Source organism: Oncorhynchus gorbuscha, linkage group LG02 (genome assembly GCF_021184085.1).
Source record: "Oncorhynchus gorbuscha isolate QuinsamMale2020 ecotype Even-year linkage group LG02, OgorEven_v1.0, whole genome shotgun sequence".
In the NCBI taxonomy this organism is placed as follows: domain Eukaryota; kingdom Metazoa; phylum Chordata; class Actinopteri; order Salmoniformes; family Salmonidae; genus Oncorhynchus; species Oncorhynchus gorbuscha.
In genome coordinates this window covers 70,767,078-70,786,077 of record NC_060174.1, presented here as the reverse complement: position 1 = coordinate 70,786,077, position 19,000 = coordinate 70,767,078, and the positions used below count along the sequence as shown (strand labels likewise).

The following is a 19,000-nucleotide window of genomic DNA, read 5'->3' as shown; positions in this document are numbered from 1 at the left end:
CTCTCCTTCCAGTTCTCTGCTGCCAGTGACTGGAACGAACTGCAAAAATCTCTGAAACTGGAAACACTTATCTCCCTCACTAGCTTTAAGCACCAACTGTCAGAGCAGCTCACAGATTACTGCACCTGTACATAGCCCACCTATAATTTAGCCCAAACAACTACCTCTTTCCCAACTGTATTTTATTTATTTATTTATTTTGCTCCTTTGCACCCCATTATTTTTATGTCTACTTTGCACATTCTTCCATTGCAAAACTACCATTCCAGTGTTTTACTTGCTATATTGTATTTACTTTGCCACCATGGCCTTTTTTGCCTTTACCTCCCTTCTCACCTCATTTGCTCACATTGTATATAGACTTGTTTATACTGTATTATTGACTGTATGTTTGTTTTACTCCATGTGTAACTCTCTGTCGTTGTATCTGTCGAACTGCTTTGCTTTATCTTGGCCAGGTCGCAATTGTAAATGAGAACTTGTTCTCAACTTGCCTACCTGGTTAAATAAAGGTGAAATTAAATTAAAAAAAAAAAAAAAAAATGGCCTTACTTACTCAGTGGCTTTCAACGTACCACCGTCATAGTCAGTTCATCAAATGTCTGCCCTGCTAGAGCTGCCCCAGCCAACTGAAAGTGATGTTATGGGGAAGTGGAAAGGTCTTGGAGCAACAACGGCTCAGCCGCAAAGTGGTAGGCCACATAAGCTCACAGAACAGGACCGCGAAGTGCTGAAGTACGTTGCGCGTAAAAATCGTCTGTCCTCAGATTTAACACTCACTACCGAGATCCAAACTGCCCCTGGAAGCAACGTCAGCACAATAACTGTTTGTCGGGAGCTTCATGAAATGGGTTACCATGGCCGCACACAAGCCTAAGATCACCAGGTGTAATGCCAAGCTTCGGCTGGAGTGGTATAAAGCTTGCCGCCATTGGACTCTGGAGTAGTGGAAACACTTTCTCTGGAGTGATGAATCACGCTTTACCATCTGGCAGTTTGACGGACGAATCTGGGTTTGGCGGATGCCAGGAAAAGGCTACCTGCCCGAACGCAGTGCCAGCTGTAATGTTCGGTGGACTAGGAATAACGGTCTGTGGCTATTTTTCATGGTTCGGGCTAGGCCCCTTAGTTCCAGTGCTTCCAACTTTGGGGAAGACCGTTCCCTGTTTCAGCATGACAATGCCCCCGTGCACAAAGCAAGGTCCATGCAGAAATGTGTGTGTCGAGATCGGTGTGAAGAACTTGACTGGCCTGCACAGAGCCCTGACCTCAACCCTGTCAAACACCTTTGGGATGAATTGGAACTCCGACTGCGAGCCAGGCCTAATGGCCCAACATCAGTGCCCAATCTCTCTAACGCTTGTGGATGAATGGAAGCAAATCTCCGCAGCAAAGTTCCAACATCTAGTTGAAAGCCTACCCAGAAGAGTGGAGTCTGTTATAACAGCAAAGGGGGACCAACTCCATATTAATGCCCATGATTTTGGAACGAGTTGTTCAACAAGGTGTCCACATACCCATCGTATGTCGCACTGGTAATTCTTGAGGTGTTTGTGTGTGCGTTTCTCACCTTGCTGGACACCAGCTTGACATTCCCGGAGGCCAGCGCCACAGCTGTGTCAGCCATGACCTCCGCCTTGATGGAACCCAGGCCTCCTGTAGCGCTGGTCTTGATGAAGCTGTCCAGCACCACGTCTAGCAGGTCAGTTATCTACAGAACAGGGACAACAGGACAAACCATAAACTCATCTCCATTAATAGCCCACAGAGGTGTGATGCAACCTAGAACTTTCACCAAAGTTCTCACAGTAGACCTATAGATACTGGGACTTGCATGACTTCTCAGCCAGCATCTTTTTTAGTCAGACGTTCCTCTCCACGCTAATACACAAAGCTTTCAGTGGCAAGCATGATAACTGGTGAGAGCTGAAAAATACAGAGACGCTGACACTGAAGACAGAATCATTTGTAATGACAACATACAGTAACTTCAGAAAGTATTCAGACCCCTTGACTTTTTCCACAATTTGTTGTGTTACTGCCTGAATTTAAAATATATTAAATTGAGATTTTGGGTCACTGGACTAAACACAATACCCCATAATGTCAAAGTGGAATTGTGTTTTTCTAAATTTTGACAAATTATTTAAAAATGAACAGCTGAAATGTATTTAGTTAATAAGTATCCAACCCCCTAAATAAGTTTGGCAGTAAAAATGTACTTAGTCCCAAAATAAGTTGCATGGACTCACTCTGTGCAAAATTGTGTTCAACAAAATACTAACACTTGTCTTTTTGTTGGACATAAGACTGTAACAACACCAAGAAATAAGCTCTAAGTGATTTTAATTTAAGAAATCTGTTCCCAAGTATTCCCACACATAATAAAGAAACACGTGATTATATACAAATGTAAGCAAGGTTTTAAATTCTTATGTTTTAGTCAAACATATCTGTTTGGGCTTCTTGCAGCCAATTTACAGTCAACAAATTGTTACGGGCCCCCGACCATCCGCTCAAGAAAAAAAAACAGCCCACGGCTGAATCTCGTTGATGATCACTGGCATCACTGTCCAGCATCTATAACATCCTGAACAGTGTGTCCACTGAATCCTTCAGCCATTTCCCAGTGCATGAGTCAGCAGTAGCATTAAGGCAATAACAGACACTGCACAGGCTCAGTAATATTCAATATACCACCCGGTATTCTACCCTGCACCTAAGAGACTGCTGTCCTGTGTACGTAGTATTTGAACACTGGTCACTTTAATAATGTGGTTTTACCCACTTCATGTGTACTGTATTCTAGTCATGGCTAATCACTACTGCTGTATACACCTTTTCTATTCATATACTGTCCAAACACACTATTTTTATTGATATTTCTTAATTTCTTATTTTTAAGATTTGTGTGCATGGTTTTGCTAGGTATTACTGCACTGTTAGAGCTAGAAACAAAAGCATTTCGCTGTACCTGCAATTACATGTGAAAATATGTGATTTGAAATACTGGTTGATACATGGGCTAAAACACATACAGAGAGGAGAGAGAGACCCCCACCTGTCCTAGACTACCCCAGATCTTAGCCTGGATAGAAGGGTACATCTGCTTCTCGTTAATAGTCATGGTGATGAGCTTGTCCAGGATGGCGGTGACACGCTGGCGCTTGGCGTCGTCATTGTGCTTACAGAACCTCACCAGGTTGAGCAGCCAGGGTGTCATGTACTCCAGACACAGGTGTTTCAACTCAATACCTAAACACACATCAGAGAGGATGTTACAGTGTGTGTGCGTGTGTGTGCGTGCGTGCGTGTGCGTGTGTGCGAGTGTTTGTGCGTGCGAGTGTTTGTGCGTGCGAGTGTTTGTGCGTGCGAGTGTTTGTGCGTGCGAGTGTTTGTGCGTGCGAGTGTTTGTGCGTGCGAGTGTGTGAGCGTTTGGCATATGTGTGTGGAGGGCAGGAACAAGGATACTGACTAGATTTGCTGAAGCCAGAGATACACTCTTCCAGGAACTCCAGGGTGAGGTGTGGTTCGTTGGCGGCCAGTGTCTTGCTGATGGACACTATGAAGAGGGTGTTGTTTGCAGGGATACACAGGCCCGACGTCTCCAGCAGCTGGCCTTCTATCTTCAGGTTGAAGGTGCAGGTCAAGGCACAGAGCAGGTTGTAGGCCGCTGATCTGAAACCAGCACAGACAGAAAGGGAAGGAGAGAAAGAAAGAAAGAAAAAAATAGTACGGAAGCAAGCATCATAGATGTATAATTCAAACATCCCTATGAAGCCTAACGGTCTGCTCTCATAGTCCCATCAAAATCTATAGTAATCACATATGACTATTTTCCACAGCTGTGTTTCTGACCTGAGGCTGGGGTCAGAGCTGCCCAGGTTGAGCAGGGCAATGTTGAGCAGGGTCCCCGGCACGTCTTTGGGCCTGATCTTGGTGTGCTGGGGGATGGAGTCCGGCTGGGACAGCTCCCAACGCGTCCTGATGTGGATGATGGACTGGACGATGGCCTCACACTCCTGGTGCATGAAGGTGAGCGGCGTGCCCTGGTTGGCGATGGTAAGCGTGAACTGGTTCTCATCCACCAGGCAGATCTCCTCTATCTCTGAGGCGTAGTAGATGTCGTTGAGGAAGACCGACTGACCCAGGACCCGGGTACGCTCTGCTGACGTCACCTGGACAGCTGTGGAGCCCACCTGGGGACAACAGAGACAGCTCATTGAGACTGAGTCACTATGCTATATGGTCCACAAAAGAGTAACATGGTTTAAAAAAAACGTCCATTATCAGCCGGAGTCTGGTTTAGCGGTTGACCCTTCAGACCACATCTATTTCCGGGGGACAAGCATTCAATCAGTCTCAGACATTCCTGTCATTCCTGTCTGTGCCTCTAATTACCTCCCACAGCCCAAAAAGTATGTAAGAATCATATAACATTATAAATCTACTGACTCCCCCATGTCCTGACCTTGATGGAGACCTTGGTGTCCTTGTGGGCCAGTTTGAGGGCGTTGTGGAACACCTTGAGGTCCTCCTCCAAGGCTAGCGTGGCCGCAGGCAGCTTCTGCTGGTCAGGCTCCACGTGCTCCGCAAGCCGCACTGGTGAATCAATGAACAGCAGCTTCTTGCTCCCCTTCAGGCCTGTCAGCAGTCTCTCGTGGTACTTAGTGTACTCCCTCACCCACGTGTTGCAGTTGTAGATGTAGATGGCAGCCACGTTCTCGTAGGCGAAGCCCGGGAACACCACAAACCACTTGGACAGGAAGTCAGTCTTGAAGCGGTTGCTGGGTCCGGCGTGGGTCAGGTCCACCACAATCTCATAGGGCTTGGCGTAATAGGGCTTCAAGGTCAGCAGCACGTGGTAGATGAGAAGGTCACCGTTAATCTGGCCCGTCTTGAATCTGGGAGGGTAAAGAGGGACGTCACAGGAGCATTGGTGGTTTTCATTGTAATTTAAATAAGGTGCACAAGACAGGAAGTGTGTGTTATGCCAACCTGATTGCGTCACAGTTCAACACTTGATTCGGTTGGAAAATGACAGACAGTGTGAACTGGATTAACAAGCAGACATGGGCTCTCAAATCCTCAAAATGTTCTACAGCTGCACCATTGAGAGCACCTTGACTGGCTGCAACACTGCTTGGTATGACAACAGCCCTCGATCGCATGGCGATACAGAATGTGATGCGGACAGCCAAGTACAGTCGTGGCCAAAAGTTTTGAGAATGACAATCATTTCCACAAAGTTTGCTGCTTCAGTGTCTAGATATGTTTGTCAGATGTTACTATGGAATACTGAAGTATAATTACAAGCATTTCATAAGTGTCAAAGGCTTTTATTGACAATTACATGAAGCTGATGCAAAGAGTCAATATTTGCAGTATTGACCCTTTTTTTCAAGACCTCTGTAATCCGCCCTGGCATGCTGTCAATTAACTTCTGGGCCACAGAAATGGCACTGATGGCAGCCCATTCTTGCATAATCAATGCTTGGAGTTTGTCAGAATGTGGGTTTTTGTTTGTCCACCCACCTCTTGAGGATTGACCACAAGTTCTCAATGGGATTAAGGTCTGGGGAGTTTCCTGGCCATGGACCGAAAATATCGATGCTTTTTTCCCCGAGCCACTTAGTTATCACTTTTGCCTTATGGCAAGGTGCTCCATCATGCTGGAAAAGCCATTGTTCGTCACCAAACTGTTCCTGGATGGTTGGGAGAAGTTGCTCTCGGAGGATGTGTTGGTACCATTCTTTATTCATGGATGTGTTCTTAGACAAAATTGTGAGTGAGCCCACTCCCTTGGTTGAGAAGCAACCCCACACATGAATGATCTCAGGATGCTTTACTGTTGGCATGACACAGGACTGATGGTAGCGCTCACCTTGTCTTCTCCGGACAAGCTTTTTTTCCAGATGCCCCAAACAACTGGAAAGGGGATTCATCAGAGAAATGACTTTACCCCAGTCCTCAGCAGTCTAATCCCTGTAACTTTTGCAGAATATCAGTCTGTCCCTGATGTTTTTCCTGGAGAGAAGTGGCTTCTTTGCTGCCCTTCTTGACACCAGGCCATCCTCCAAAAGGCTTGTACTCCGAGCATGTGCTGACCAACTTGCAAGTGTCTTCACTGACATTTTCAACCTCTCCCTGTCTGAGTCTGTAATACCAACACCAAGGTAACCTGCCTAAATAACTACCAACCCGTAGCACTCACGTCTGTAGACATGAAGTGCTTTGAAAGGCTGGTTATGGCTCACATAAACACCATTATCACAGAATCCCTAGACTCACTCCAATTTGCATACCGCCCCAACTGATCATGCCATCTCTATTGCACTCCACACTGACCTTCCCCACCTGGACAAAAGGAACACCTGTGAGAATGCTATTCCTTGACTACAGCTCAGCATTCAACACCAACACCAGCATTCAACACCAAAGCTCATCACTAAGCTAAGGACCCTGGGAATAAACACCTCCCTCTGCAACTGGATCCTGGATTTCCTGACAGGCCGCCTCCAGGTGGTAAGGATAGGTAACAACCCATCCGCCACTCTGATCCTCAACGCAGGGGCCACTCAGGGGTGCATGCTCGGTCCCCTCCTGTACTCCCTGTTCACCCAAGACTGTGTGGCCAGGCACGACTCCAACACCATCATTCAGACAAAGAGGACCAAACACACCCCCATTCACATCGACAGGGCTGTAGCGGAGCAGGTTGAGAGTTAAAACATGTTGAGGCTAGGGGACAGTATTTTCACTTTTGGATGAAAGGCGTGCCCAGAGTAAAACGGCCTCCTACTCTTTTCCAGATGGGAATACATGCATTGTATTATTACTGATGGATAGAAAACACTCTGAAGTTTCTAAAACTGTTTGAATTATGTCTGTGAGTATAACAGAACTCATATGGCAGACAAAAACGTAAGAAGAAATCCAAACAGGAAGTGAGAACTCAATTTAGAAAACAGTGCCATTGGATGTCCACCTTAGATATGGATGAGAATGCACTTCCTAGGGCTTACAAAATATGTCACCGTCTTTAGATTCTGGTTGTATGATTCTACTATAATGGTGGGGCTCATAATAGCTATTTTAGTGGGTGGTCTGGCAGAAAGCCTCGGTTTCATTTCTCGCGGTCACAAGAGAGTGTTCTTGCGTTCCTATGCTTTTCTTCAGACAATGAAATTCTCCGGTTGGAACCTAATTGCTGATTAATGTTTAAAACATCCTAAATATGGATTGCATACATCATTTGACTTGTTTCTACGACCTGTAACGGAACTTTTTGAGTTTTTGTCTGGAGGAATTGCTCGTGCTTTTTGATTGAATGCTGGGCTGAACAAGATAACAAGTGGTTAAATTATGGGCTTTTTGGAACTTTATGGAACAAATCAGTCATTTATTGTCGAACTGGGATTCCTGGGATTCCTGGAACTGCCTTGGGATGAAGATATTCAAAGGTAAGTGAATATTCATTTTGTAGCTTCTGTTGACGCCAAAATGGTGGCTATTTCTTTGGGTTCTGAGCGCCGTTCTCAGATTATTCTTTTTCTGTAAAGTTAAAAATCTGACACAGCGGTTGCATAGAGGATACATTTATCTTTAATTCTGTGAATAACACTTGCATCTTTTATCAATGTTTATTGTGAGTATTTCTGCAAAATCACCGGATGTTTTGGAATCAAAACATTACTGCACGTAACGAGCCAATGTAAACTGAGATTTTTTTTATATACGCGCCAATGTAAACTGAGATATATATATATATATATATATATATATATATATATATATATATGCACATTATCGAACAAAAACACAATACATGTATAACATGATATCCTATGAGTGTCATCTGATGGAGATAAAATGAATCACTAACCTTTGATTATTTATATTTATGTTTTTGTGACTGTGAAATATCGCTCTGTGTGTTTTGGAATTTGGTGGTCATCTAACATATATATATATGTTGTGTTTACGCTGTAGAACATTATTATTATTATTTTTATTTTTTATTTTTTTATAAATCGGACACGATGGGTAGATTAACAAAATGTTTATCTTTCATTTGCTGTATTGGACTTGTTAATGTGTGAAAGTAAAAAATATTCTTTAGAAATATTTCTCAGCTGAATGGGAGGGCGTGTTCCCTTCAGGGAACTGCTTGTGCCCCCCTAGCCCGAACAGGTTTTAAGTTCCTTGGTGTCCACATAACAAACAAACATCCAAGCACACCAAGACAGTCGTGAAGAGGGCACGACAAAACCTATTCCATCTCAGGAGACTGAACTGAAAATATTTGGATGGAATGAGTCCTCAGATCCTCAAAATGTTCTACAGCTGCACCATCGCGAGCATCTTGACTGGTATGGCAACTGCTCGGCCTCCAACCGTAAGGCACTACAAAGGGTAGTGCGTACCTCCCAGTACATCACTGGGGACAAGCTTCCTGCCACCCAGGACTTCTATACCAGGCGGTGTCAGAGGAAGGCCCTAAAAATTGTCAAAGGCTCCAGCCACCCTAGTCATTAATGGTTCTGCACAGCAAGCAGTACCGGAGGGCCAGGTCTAGGTCCAAGAGGCTTCTAAAAAACAGCTTATACCCTCAAGCCATAAGACTCCTGAACATCTAATCAAATGGCTATCCAGACTATTTGCATTGCCCCCACCTCTTTTACAGTGCTGCTACTCTGTTTATTATCTATATAGTCACCTTAATAACTCTACCTACATGTACAGTTGAAGTCGGAAGTTTACATACACCTTAGCCAAAGACATTTAAACTCAGTTTTTCACAATTCCTGACATGTAATCCTTGTGAAAAAAATTTGGATCACCACTTTAATTTTTAGAATGTGAAATGTCAGAATAATATTAGAGAATTATTTATTTCAGCTTTCATTTCTTTCATCACATTCCCAGTGGGTCAGAAGTTTACATATACTCAAATAGTATTTGGTAGCATTGCCTTTCAATTGTTTAACTAGGGTCAAACGTTTTGGGTAGCCTTCCACAAACTTCCCACAATAAGTTGGGGGAATATTGGCCCATTCCTCCTGACAGAGCTGGTGTAACTGAGTCAGGTTTGTAGGCCTCCTTGCTCGCACACTCCTTTTCAGTTCTGCCCACAAATTGTCTATAGGATTGAGGTCAGGGCTTTGTGATGGCCACTGCAATATCTTGACTTTGTTGTCCTTAAGCCATTTTGCCACAACTTTGGAAGTATGCTTGGGGTCATTGTCCATTTGGAAGACCCATGTGACCAAGCTTTAACTTCCTGACTGATGTCTTGAGATGTTGCTTCAATATATCCACGTAATTTTCCTTCCTCGTGATGCGGATTTATTTTCTGAAGTGCACCAGTCCCCCCCTGCAGCAAAGCACCCCCACCACATGATGCTGCCACCCCCGTGCTTCACGGTTGGGATGGTGTTCTTCGGCTTGTAAGCCTCTCCCCTTTTTCCTCCAAACATAATGATGGTCATTATGGCTAAACAGTTATATTTTTGTTTCATCAGACCAGAGGACATTTCTCCAAAAAGTACGATCTTTGTCCCCATGTGTAGTTGCAAACCGTAGTCTGGCTTTTTAATGGCGGTTTTGAAGCAGTGGTTTCTTCCTTGCTGAGCTGCCTTTCAGGTCATGTCAATATAGAACTTGTTTTACTGTGGATATAGATACCTTTGTACTTGTTTCCTCCAGCATCTTCGCAAGTTCCTTTGCTGTTGTAGTGGGATTGATTTGCACTTTTCACACCAATGTACATTCATCTCTAGGAGATAGAACGCATCTCCTTCCTGAGCGGTATGACGGCTGCGTGGTCCCATGGTGTTTATACTTACGTATTATTGTTTATACAGATGAACGTGGTAAATTTGGAAATTGCTCCCAAGGATGAATCAGACTTGGAGGTCTATAATTGTGTTTCTGAGGTCTTGGCTGATTTCTTTTGATTTCCCATGATGTCAAGCAAAGAGGCACTGAGTTTGAAGATAGGCCTTGAAATACATCCACGGGTACACCTCCAATTGACTCAAATGATGTCAATTAGCCCATCAGAAGTTTCTAAAGACATGACATAATTTTCTGGAATTTCCCAAGCTGTTTAAAAGGCACAGTCAACTTCCGACCCACTGGAATTGTGATAGTGAATTATAAGTGAAATAATCTGCCTGTAAACAATTGTTAAAACAATTACTTGTGTCATGCACAAAGTAGATGTTCTAACCTACTTGCCAAAACTATAGTTTGTTAACAAGACATTTGTGGAGTGGTTGAAAAATGAGTTAATGACTCCAACATAAGTGTATGTAAACTTCCGACTCTACAAATTACCTCGACTAACCGGTGCACCCACACATCGACTCTGTACCAGTACCCCCTGTATATAGCCTTGCTATTGTTATTTTACTGCTGCTCTTTGTTACTTTTATTTATTTTCTTTTTAGGTATTTTTCTTAAAATTGCATTGTTGGTTTATGAGCTTGTAAGTAATATCTACACATGTACGGTCTACACATGTTGTATTCGGGCGCATGTGTAATTATAAACACTTCTCGTCTCCAAGACAACACAGCATGTTTCCACTCCTCTCAACAGCCCACCTGTTGTAGGGTGTTAACCATAGTGCTTACTCTCTGGCTTCTGTGTGACCAAGCTAATCATCACACACACACACACACAAAACTGATATACAGGTAACTTCCAAAATAAAGGAAACACCAACATAAAGCATCTTAATAGGGCACTGGGCCAGGACAGCTTCAATGCATCTTGGTAAAGTTGGCATAGATTCACAAGTGTCTGGAACTCTATTGTAGGGATGCGACGCCATTCTTCCATGAGAAATTCCATCATTTGGTGTTTTGTAGATGGTGGTGGAAAACACTGTCTCAGTCGCGGCTCCAGAATCTCCCATAAGTGTTCAATAAGGTTGAGATCTGGTGACTGCGAAAGCCATGCCATATGGTTTACATCATTTTCATGCTTATCAAACCATTCAGTGACCCCTCGTGCCCTGTGGATGGGGACATAGCCATGGTAGCCAAAATAATGGGGAAAATAATGGCCTGCCCAGCATTTTTATATATGACCCTAACCATGATGCGGTGTTAATTGCTTAATTAAATCAGGAAGCACACCTGTGTGGATTCAAGTGCTTTCAATATACTTTGTATCCTTTGTTTACTCAAGTGTTTCCGTTATTTTGGAAGTTACCGTTAGCTTCAAATAAAGCAGCAAAGGAGAAGTGAGAGCGGTACAGGAAACATATCATTACTGTGCGAGCCTGATGAAGGCTTCTCTCACACCCCTTTCCCCCCCCAGACATTTCTTTTTTAGAACATTTCTCACACATACGGCTGTTTCTTAAATCTTGGCTGGCTTCTCCCGTGTTACGAAGTACCACAAACAAACTTGTCAACTCTGTCAAGGTAAGTGACATTAACACATTTAAGAAGAGAAAAAAGTTTGGAAATGGTCATTTAAAAAAAAAAATACAAAATTGTAGTCTATTATTTTGAGAGCCTAACTATAAGGAAATTCAATAGTGAGATTTTGTTCATCATACCCAGAATGTATTAGGTTATGGTCTATATTGACCAGAATCGCTTGAGCTACATTTTCTGGGAGATAGAAATTGCATAATATCAGTACATTTTAAAAAATGTGCTGGCCTAAACTGGAAGTGAACATTGATCGTCAATGATCTAAAATATATTCTGGGCAAAACAATTGAATAATGGTTCAAATGAATCAAGACGTGAAATCTCAGATGAGAGCATTGATCTCCGACTGCTGATTGAAACAGACAGTATGGAAACTGACTCACACATGAAATCACAATAGGAACTGTTACAAAAAAAACAAGCACAAATGAAGATCCTATTATACTTTCTGAGAGTCACCAGTCAAGCTCACTCTTTTTCTCACTCTTCCCCATTAGAAATATGAATGGCTCCCGGGTCTGCCTCTTGCTGTACAGTGTAGTACTAATGGGATATGGGGCTAGCCCTGAAACAACCATGGGACCATCTGTACCAACAGGTTTAACCACAGCAACAAATCAAACCTCACCTACACACTCCACTTGGGCAACATCTGCAACCCACATCCCAGCAACCACCAACATCCCAGCAACCACCAACATCCCAGCAACCACCAACACACCATCCAGAGCCAATACTAAGGCCCATCCCAATCCCTGTGCCGACTGTCTGTTTAAGTGTCTGTTTAAGGAGATTGATGGCACCATCCTGCTGATAGTGACGGGTTGCCTGGTGGTCCTGTGTACCGTCCTGCTGGTCTCCACCGTGGTGCTGTTATACCAGGTGTTCCACCTGAAGCACCAGCTACGTAGCAGCACCATCAGCAGCCACCCCACCCGCAGCAACGTAGACCTGGAGAGTGGTTCTGGGCACTGGGGCACTGGGCAGAAGACCAAGGAGAGGCCTGGCTCTGAGCCCAGTGAGACCAGCCTGATGATGCCAGAGCTCAGACAGACGCAGAAGGGGGAGAGGGGCAAGGAAGAGGAGCCAGAGAAGTCAGTCAAGGAGCAAGGGAAAGATGAGACGGCGAAAGCCAAGCCCAAGAAGAAAGAGAAGGAGGCAGCCACAGCTAACGTCACGTCAGGAAGTGCTGAAAATGGAGCGGCGACCCCCAGCCAGGAGAGCCCAGTCACCACCAACCAGCCTGCAGAGCCCCCTGACCCCGCAGCCACAACAGCCTCTCCTTCCTCCCAGGCCTCCAGTGATGTGGTGGTGGGGTGAGGAGCGTGCTCATGGTGACCTTCTCAGACCGCATACCAATTGGTACAGCACAGTTTTATACAACAGCTTCTATTGACATGCCCTAAAGAGACCATCTGCTTTCGCACTGACAGGTGTTTGCGTAGACAAATAGTGATTTTTCAATACCACAGTAGCTTTTTTTCATTTGTATTTTTGAAAAACAAAAATAAGTATTTGTTCAAATGTAGAGCATTCCTCGTGTCACTGATCAGAGGAACTGACTCCTATTTTGTCTAGTGGATATATTCACAGCTTGCTTGTTTTCACATTTCACATTTCCCTCACTTTTTTAAACATTGTAAATGCAATAGAAATGCTGTTAATATGACAAAAGCAGAACCAACCACCACTGAATTGTAGTATCAGGTCAAGTAAAGAGACTGCATTTAGAGGATTTTAAGCATCAAAGCTCTTCCAGAAACACTCACAATGTATTACTACAATTCAACATCACTTTCTTGGTCTTTTCTCTACAGTAAAGATGAATTCAAATGTTTCTACTCTAGCTCCATCTATCCTTTGTATACACCAATAAAGAATCACGACACCTTGTCAAGTGCTTCCTGAGTGCTTCTCGGCTACAGAGAGTGTGTCTGAGAGACAGCTAAATGTGTGTGTGTGTGTGTGTGTGTGTGTGTGTGTGTCTGAGAGACAGCTAAATGTGTGTGTGTGTGTGTGTGTGTGTGTGTGTGTGTGTGTGTGTGTGTGTGTGTGTGTGTGTGTGTGTGTGTGTGTGTGTGTGTGTGTGTGTAAGACCATCCATTACAGAGCGTGTGAGGCTGGGCATTAGTAAGCAGAGCGAGTCAGTCTCTCTGCTGGGCAGTACCACTGGGCTCTCAAAGAATGCCCTGTTTTCACTGACCAGAGAGGGAATAAAACAACGAAGCAGCACAAAACCACATTCTGAACTTCCACACCGCCACGGATCCCTTCTTTGTGTTCCCAGCGTCTTTCCCAGATAACTATTCAGCTACTTATGGCTGACAACATGATGAATGCGTGGATGTATTGCATGCCAAGTCTAAAATGGGTTGTCTGTGATGACATAATACTGACACCAACATCAATCCAAATTCAAAGGTTTTCCATTACAGCAAATATTTGTAGGGGGGGGGGCTTCAAATTGGGTACATAACTATTATAGTAAATATGAAAAACATTGCTGTGCCATAAAATCAATTCACTTCCATGGTGCAGTGAGTCAGTGGAATTGTATTGGTAGCTTAATACACATAAATGGAAAGAGGAAGGTGTGGGGAGAGAGAGAGAGAGACTGGAAGAGATTTATTTGAATGAGTGAAAGGATAGTGATTATGAAACATTGGCATCAGCAGCCCCCAGCTCCTCAGTCATCAATAGCTATGAGCCGCTCTGCATCCCTCTACTCTTCTCCTACACCCCTCCCACTTTCCCCCTCCCCAAGACACACACTCTTCCCTGCACAGTCGGCAGTGGCTGCTCAAGCAGTAGGAGCTTACACTGTTTAATGCTCCCTGCATCACTGAACCTAAAGGACAGAAGAAAAGACATATCCTCCTAACAGTCCATCCTCCAGAGAAGAAAGAGATGCAGGACAAAACAGCCTCAGAAGGTAAGGAGGGAAAAGGAAAAGAGCGTTAAAAACAGTGAATGAGCGACAACCGGTCAAACCCAGGAAAATCCCTCATCAGCATTGCAGCAGCCACTCCAGTGTTTCAGGAGACAAAGGCAGGAGCTCAGCCTGGGCTGGGGACCACAGAGGAGAGGAGAGACTGGAATGCAAAGATGAGGAAAAGGTGAGTGTCTCTACTCTCGCACACCGATGGTATCAAATAGAAAAACAAGAAAGTAGCAATGCACACACACACACAACCTTACATACATGACCGTGGTGCTACAGTAACAATATCTGCACGGCTCACAATACATCCTCTCTGACTCTGGCTTGCTGTGGGACTGTCCGGTGTCTCCGTCCTCTCCATAGTCATTTATAAAACCCATCTAGTCAGCCTGTTCTAGTAAGAACAACTCCCTGCTCGATAGCTGACACTCACTAACTGGGCTATATATCGAACAGGCTAATTAACATCAGTGAAATGGGACAGCAGGGAATTCTCACCTCAAGTGAACTACAACCATCTTCTAAAAAGGTATCCCCTACAGACTAATAACTCAAGCCAATCAGAACATCCTCTTCAAAACAATCTACAAGCCATTGTAGTCAAAGCATGACACTGCCCACTAGTCTGTTGCTAGGGAGGATGGTGGAACTCCCCAAATAAATAGGTCCCGGACAGTAGGCGTTAAAGACAAACGTTTAAACCCTATTCACATACTGTGTTGCATGCATGAGCATGCTGGAGAATGTATATCTGCAGCACTGTGACTGACTGAGTGCATCTCTACACACACTGCCTGATTCCTATACCTGCATCATTTTTGAGGTCAGTCATGTTGGTACAGTGCATGTACTGCCTCCATGTGCCAGATATTAAGGATCCTCCATGGGAGAGAGTTGGGCAGAGCAGAATGGGAGCGAGAGGGGCAGAGCAGAATGGGAGAGAATTAGATATGAACTGTGGTCTCTAGTCAGTTCAGCAGCCTCTACTCCACTATTGGTGCAGTCTGCCTCTCATTCATTCACACTGCTACTTCTTGGTCTTCTACCTACGTGGACTATAAGGTTTTACTACTAGATGCTGCTGATATGTAGCCTAGCTAATAAAGTGGGTTTGCCATCAAGTTTCTAACCCATTCCTCCTGTGTTTCAAGGCGTGTGCTACTGATGCCCCACAGTGGCCCTCCCCACTGTGTGGCCATTCTATGGCTGTTGATGCTGCTGTGTCTCCAGGCCCTGGCTGTCTGCCCCCCCATGTGTACCTGTAACCGCAGCCACAGAGAGGTGGACTGTTCCTGGAGGGGCCTGAGGACGCTGCCCCTGGGCCTGCAGCACAACCTACACTCCCTCAACCTGTCTCACAACCGTATCCATGACCTGGATGGCCAGCTGAGTACCTTCGCCCACCTCCGCACCCTGGACCTGTCCCACAACAGGCTGGTCCGCCTGCCCACCGCCCTGCCAAAGGCACTGTGGGAGCTCCATGCTGCAGCCAACCACATCCACCTACTGGACAAGAATGACACGGCCTACCAGTGGAACCTGCGGGTCCTAGACCTGTCCAACAACAAGCTGGAGCGGGCCGTGTTCATCAACAACACCCTGACCAGCCTACGCCTGCTCAACTTCAGCAACAACCACTTCTGGACCGTGCCTACCAACATGCCAGCCAGCTTGGAGACCGTAGACCTGTCCCACAACTCCCTGGTGCAGATCCTGCCTGGCACTCTGAACCGGATGTCCAGGCTGACCACCTTCTACCTGCACTCCAACCGCTTCTCCTCTGTGGGCCCTGAGGCCTTCAGCCAGCTGGGCAGCCTGAGCCTCCTCTCCCTGGGGGACAACCCCTGGGCCTGTGAGCACCAGGCCAACATCACCCACCTGCTGGCCTGGCTCCAGCACACGTCCACCCGCGTGCTTGGCTGTCCCTGCCACACTCACCCTGTCTGTGGAGAGCCCCACCCGGCCAGGACTGGAGGATGGCACTTTGCCTCCTACACTCAGCCTCCCCTGGCTGCTGGTACTCAGGAGGAGAGGAGCCACCCTCCTCCCCCAGAGGCCCTCACCAGGTGGCCTTGGTACCTGTCCGAGTCTGCCCTGCTCAACACCCAGCTCCACACCCGAAGAGCCCCAGGACGCCCCAGTGGACCAGAGAACAACAACCTCTTCACAGACCACTACCCGTTCACTTCAACCCCTCTGGCCATTTCCACCCTGCCCACTGACAGGTCCCAAACCGAAAGCAGCACGTCAACCACAGACGACACCTTCATAACAGACACAACCTTTACTACTGACAGCATCTACACTACAGATGCAGCCTTCACCACGAACAACCCCTCTACCATCCCAAGGAGAACAGCCACCCTCCGCACCAGGAGTGTCAAGAGGACCAACCAGGGTGGCTCCCCGGACCACAACACCAGCCCAGCCCCCAGCGCCTGGTCAACACTCCCACTAGTACTGAACCTGTGGCTCCTCCTGACTCGCACCCTGTACGTTCTCTGAAAGTTCAATTCAAATGTCTGGAGTTAATGTCCTTGTCAGTCTATTGGACAACTGCACAAACATACACGAATGAGTGTCATTAAACCCACATTCTGTTTTCTTACCATTCTGAATACTGTGTCAAACACTTACACATCTCTCAAACTAATCAATAACATATGACATGCACAGGTAGCATCGATGTACATTTTACACTACCAGTCTACCACCGTACACATCATTATTGGGATGTTGAAAAAAAAAGTTTTGGTATTCACTATCTGCATAACTCTGTTTTCATCGTTAACTTTTAATAGTTCCTTAATGGCCCGTACTTCACCTCCGAGATGTGTTTGTCTGTTTCTTGACTATTAAACAGAGTTATTTCCAAACATTCTATAGGCTATGACCTTGACTCAGCAGCAGGTGGCACCATACTGTACCTTTGTTTCTATTGGCACCACAGTGTGAGAGAGAGTGTGAGAGAGAGTGTGAGAGAGAGAGAGAGAGAGAGTGTGAGTGAGTGAGTGAGTGAGTGAGTGAGTGAGTGAGTGAGTGAGTGAGTGAGTGAGTGAGTGAGTGAGTGAGTGAGTGAGTGAGTGAGTGAGTGAGTGAGTGAGTATGGGCTGTAGATGAGTGGATCTCAGGTAGAGACAGCATTGTGAATTTCAATTGGAAAGGCTCAAAAACAATAATGGCCATGATGTTATTAGCCAGGTACAATAAAACCCCTCATCCCAAACTGTTGGCTCTTCTACAATCTTCACCACTGCAGGTGAGAGGGTTTACTTTGTTCACAAACCACTGCAGGGGAGAGGGTTTACTTTGTTCACAAACCACTGCAGGGGAAAGGGTTTACTTTGTTCACAAACCACTGCAGGTGAGAGGGTTTACTTTGTTCACAAACCACTGCAGGAGAGAAGGTTTACTTTGTTCACAAACCACTGCAGGTGAGAGGGTTTTTGTTGTTCGGGGAACAAGCAGAACGACAGATTTGTACCTTGTCAGCTCGGGGATTTGAACTTGATTTGTCTTATCTTAGCAATTTCTTCTCAGCTAGCTACATAGCCGTCTTTGTATCAAAGATAATTGCGTAATTATCGTATTTCGCCGTCCTAACGTAGTCTTCACTAGCCAGCTAGCTAACGTCCACTGATTAGCTGCACTGGAGAAACTATTACACTCAACTGAACGACTTGATTAGTTTAGTGTTAGCTAGCTACATAGCTGTCTTTGCTGTCTTCGTATCATCGTATCATCGTATCCAAGATAATTGTGTTGTTTAGGTTTAGAGTGTGTAGTCTTAGAGTGATTATCTTAATTTACCGAGGTTAGCTAGCCAGCTATTTGTCGTCCTTAACGTAGGTGACTCTGCTAGCTAGCCAACAGCTAGCCAACGCTAGCCAACGTCTTCTGTATAGAACTCAACTACCCGGTCGCATTCACAGGTTGTATCACATTTTCACTTCATTTCATTACAGTACAACTGTTTGATTTGTTTGATCGTAGCTAGCTACTTAGCTAGCTACATAGCCGTCTTTGTATCAAAGATAATTGTGTAGTCTAGAGCGATTTTCTAGGTTCGCTAGCCATCTATTGTCGTTCTTTTAACGCAACGTAACGTAAACAACACTGCTAGCTAGCCTGCTAGCCCCGAATAGCAACACTGCAGAAACTATTACACTCAACGGAACGACTTGATTAGTGTAGTGTCAACAACGCACCCACTGCCAGCTGGCCTACTTCAGCAGTACTGTATCATTTTAATCATTTTAGTCAATAAGATTCTTGCTACGTAGCTTAACTTTCTGAACATTCGAGACGTGTAGTCCACTTGTCATTCCAATCTCCTTTGCATTAGCGTAGCCTCTTCTGTAGCCTGTCAACTATGTGTCTGTTTATCCCTGTTCTCTCCTCTCTGCACAGACCATACAAACGCTCCTCACCGCGTGGCCGCGGCCACCCTACTCTGGTGGTCCCAGCGCGCACGACCCACGTGGAGTTCCAGGTCTCCGGTAGCCTCTGGAACTGCCAATCTGCGGTCAACAAGGCAGAGTTCATCTCAGCCTATGCCTCCCTCCAGTCCCTCGACTTCTTGGCACTGACGGAAACATGGATCACC

General features: G+C 45.3%; 3 protein-coding genes across 3 annotated transcripts in view; 2 read left to right on the top strand and 1 right to left on the bottom strand.

Annotated features, from left to right (window-relative positions):
- The window catches only part of nf1b (neurofibromin 1b), an 80,241-nt gene that overhangs the window by 20,723 nt on the left and 40,518 nt on the right, over positions 1 to 19,000 (bottom strand). Inside the window, 5 exon segments of the mRNA XM_046320011.1 lie at positions 1,571 to 1,711; positions 3,062 to 3,255; positions 3,476 to 3,678; positions 3,859 to 4,199; positions 4,472 to 4,904. Coding sequence (XP_046175967.1) covers positions 1,571 to 1,711; positions 3,062 to 3,255; positions 3,476 to 3,678; positions 3,859 to 4,199; positions 4,472 to 4,904 — 1,312 coding nt within the window.
- On the top strand, positions 11,282 to 13,346 carry LOC124008597. The gene is made up of 2 exons (XM_046320001.1): positions 11,282 to 11,438; positions 11,951 to 13,346. Exon 2 carries the CDS (start codon positions 11,955 to 11,957, stop codon positions 12,771 to 12,773), a length of 819 nt encoding a protein of 272 aa, XP_046175957.1. The 5' UTR covers positions 11,282 to 11,438; positions 11,951 to 11,954; the 3' UTR covers positions 12,774 to 13,346.
- LOC124008589 (oligodendrocyte-myelin glycoprotein-like) lies at positions 14,217 to 17,275 on the top strand. The gene is made up of 2 exons (XM_046319987.1): positions 14,217 to 14,569; positions 15,546 to 17,275. The coding sequence occupies exons 1-2, from the start codon at positions 14,424 to 14,426 to the stop codon at positions 16,897 to 16,899; spliced, it is 1,500 nt and encodes a 499-aa protein (XP_046175943.1). The 5' UTR covers positions 14,217 to 14,423; the 3' UTR covers positions 16,900 to 17,275.

Excerpts from the sequence above, each read along its gene's own strand:
- LOC124008589 (XM_046319987.1), top strand. The coding sequence starts at position 14,424 with ATGAGCGACAACCGGTCAAACCCAGGAAAATCCCTCATCAGCATTGCA. Across the intron at positions 14,570-15,545 it reads AATGCAAAGATGAGGAAAAG|GCGTGTGCTACTGATGCCCC; the intron begins GTGAGTGTCTCT and ends CTGTGTTTCAAG.
- LOC124008597 (XM_046320001.1), top strand. The coding sequence starts at position 11,955 with ATGAATGGCTCCCGGGTCTGCCTCTTGCTGTACAGTGTAGTACTAATG.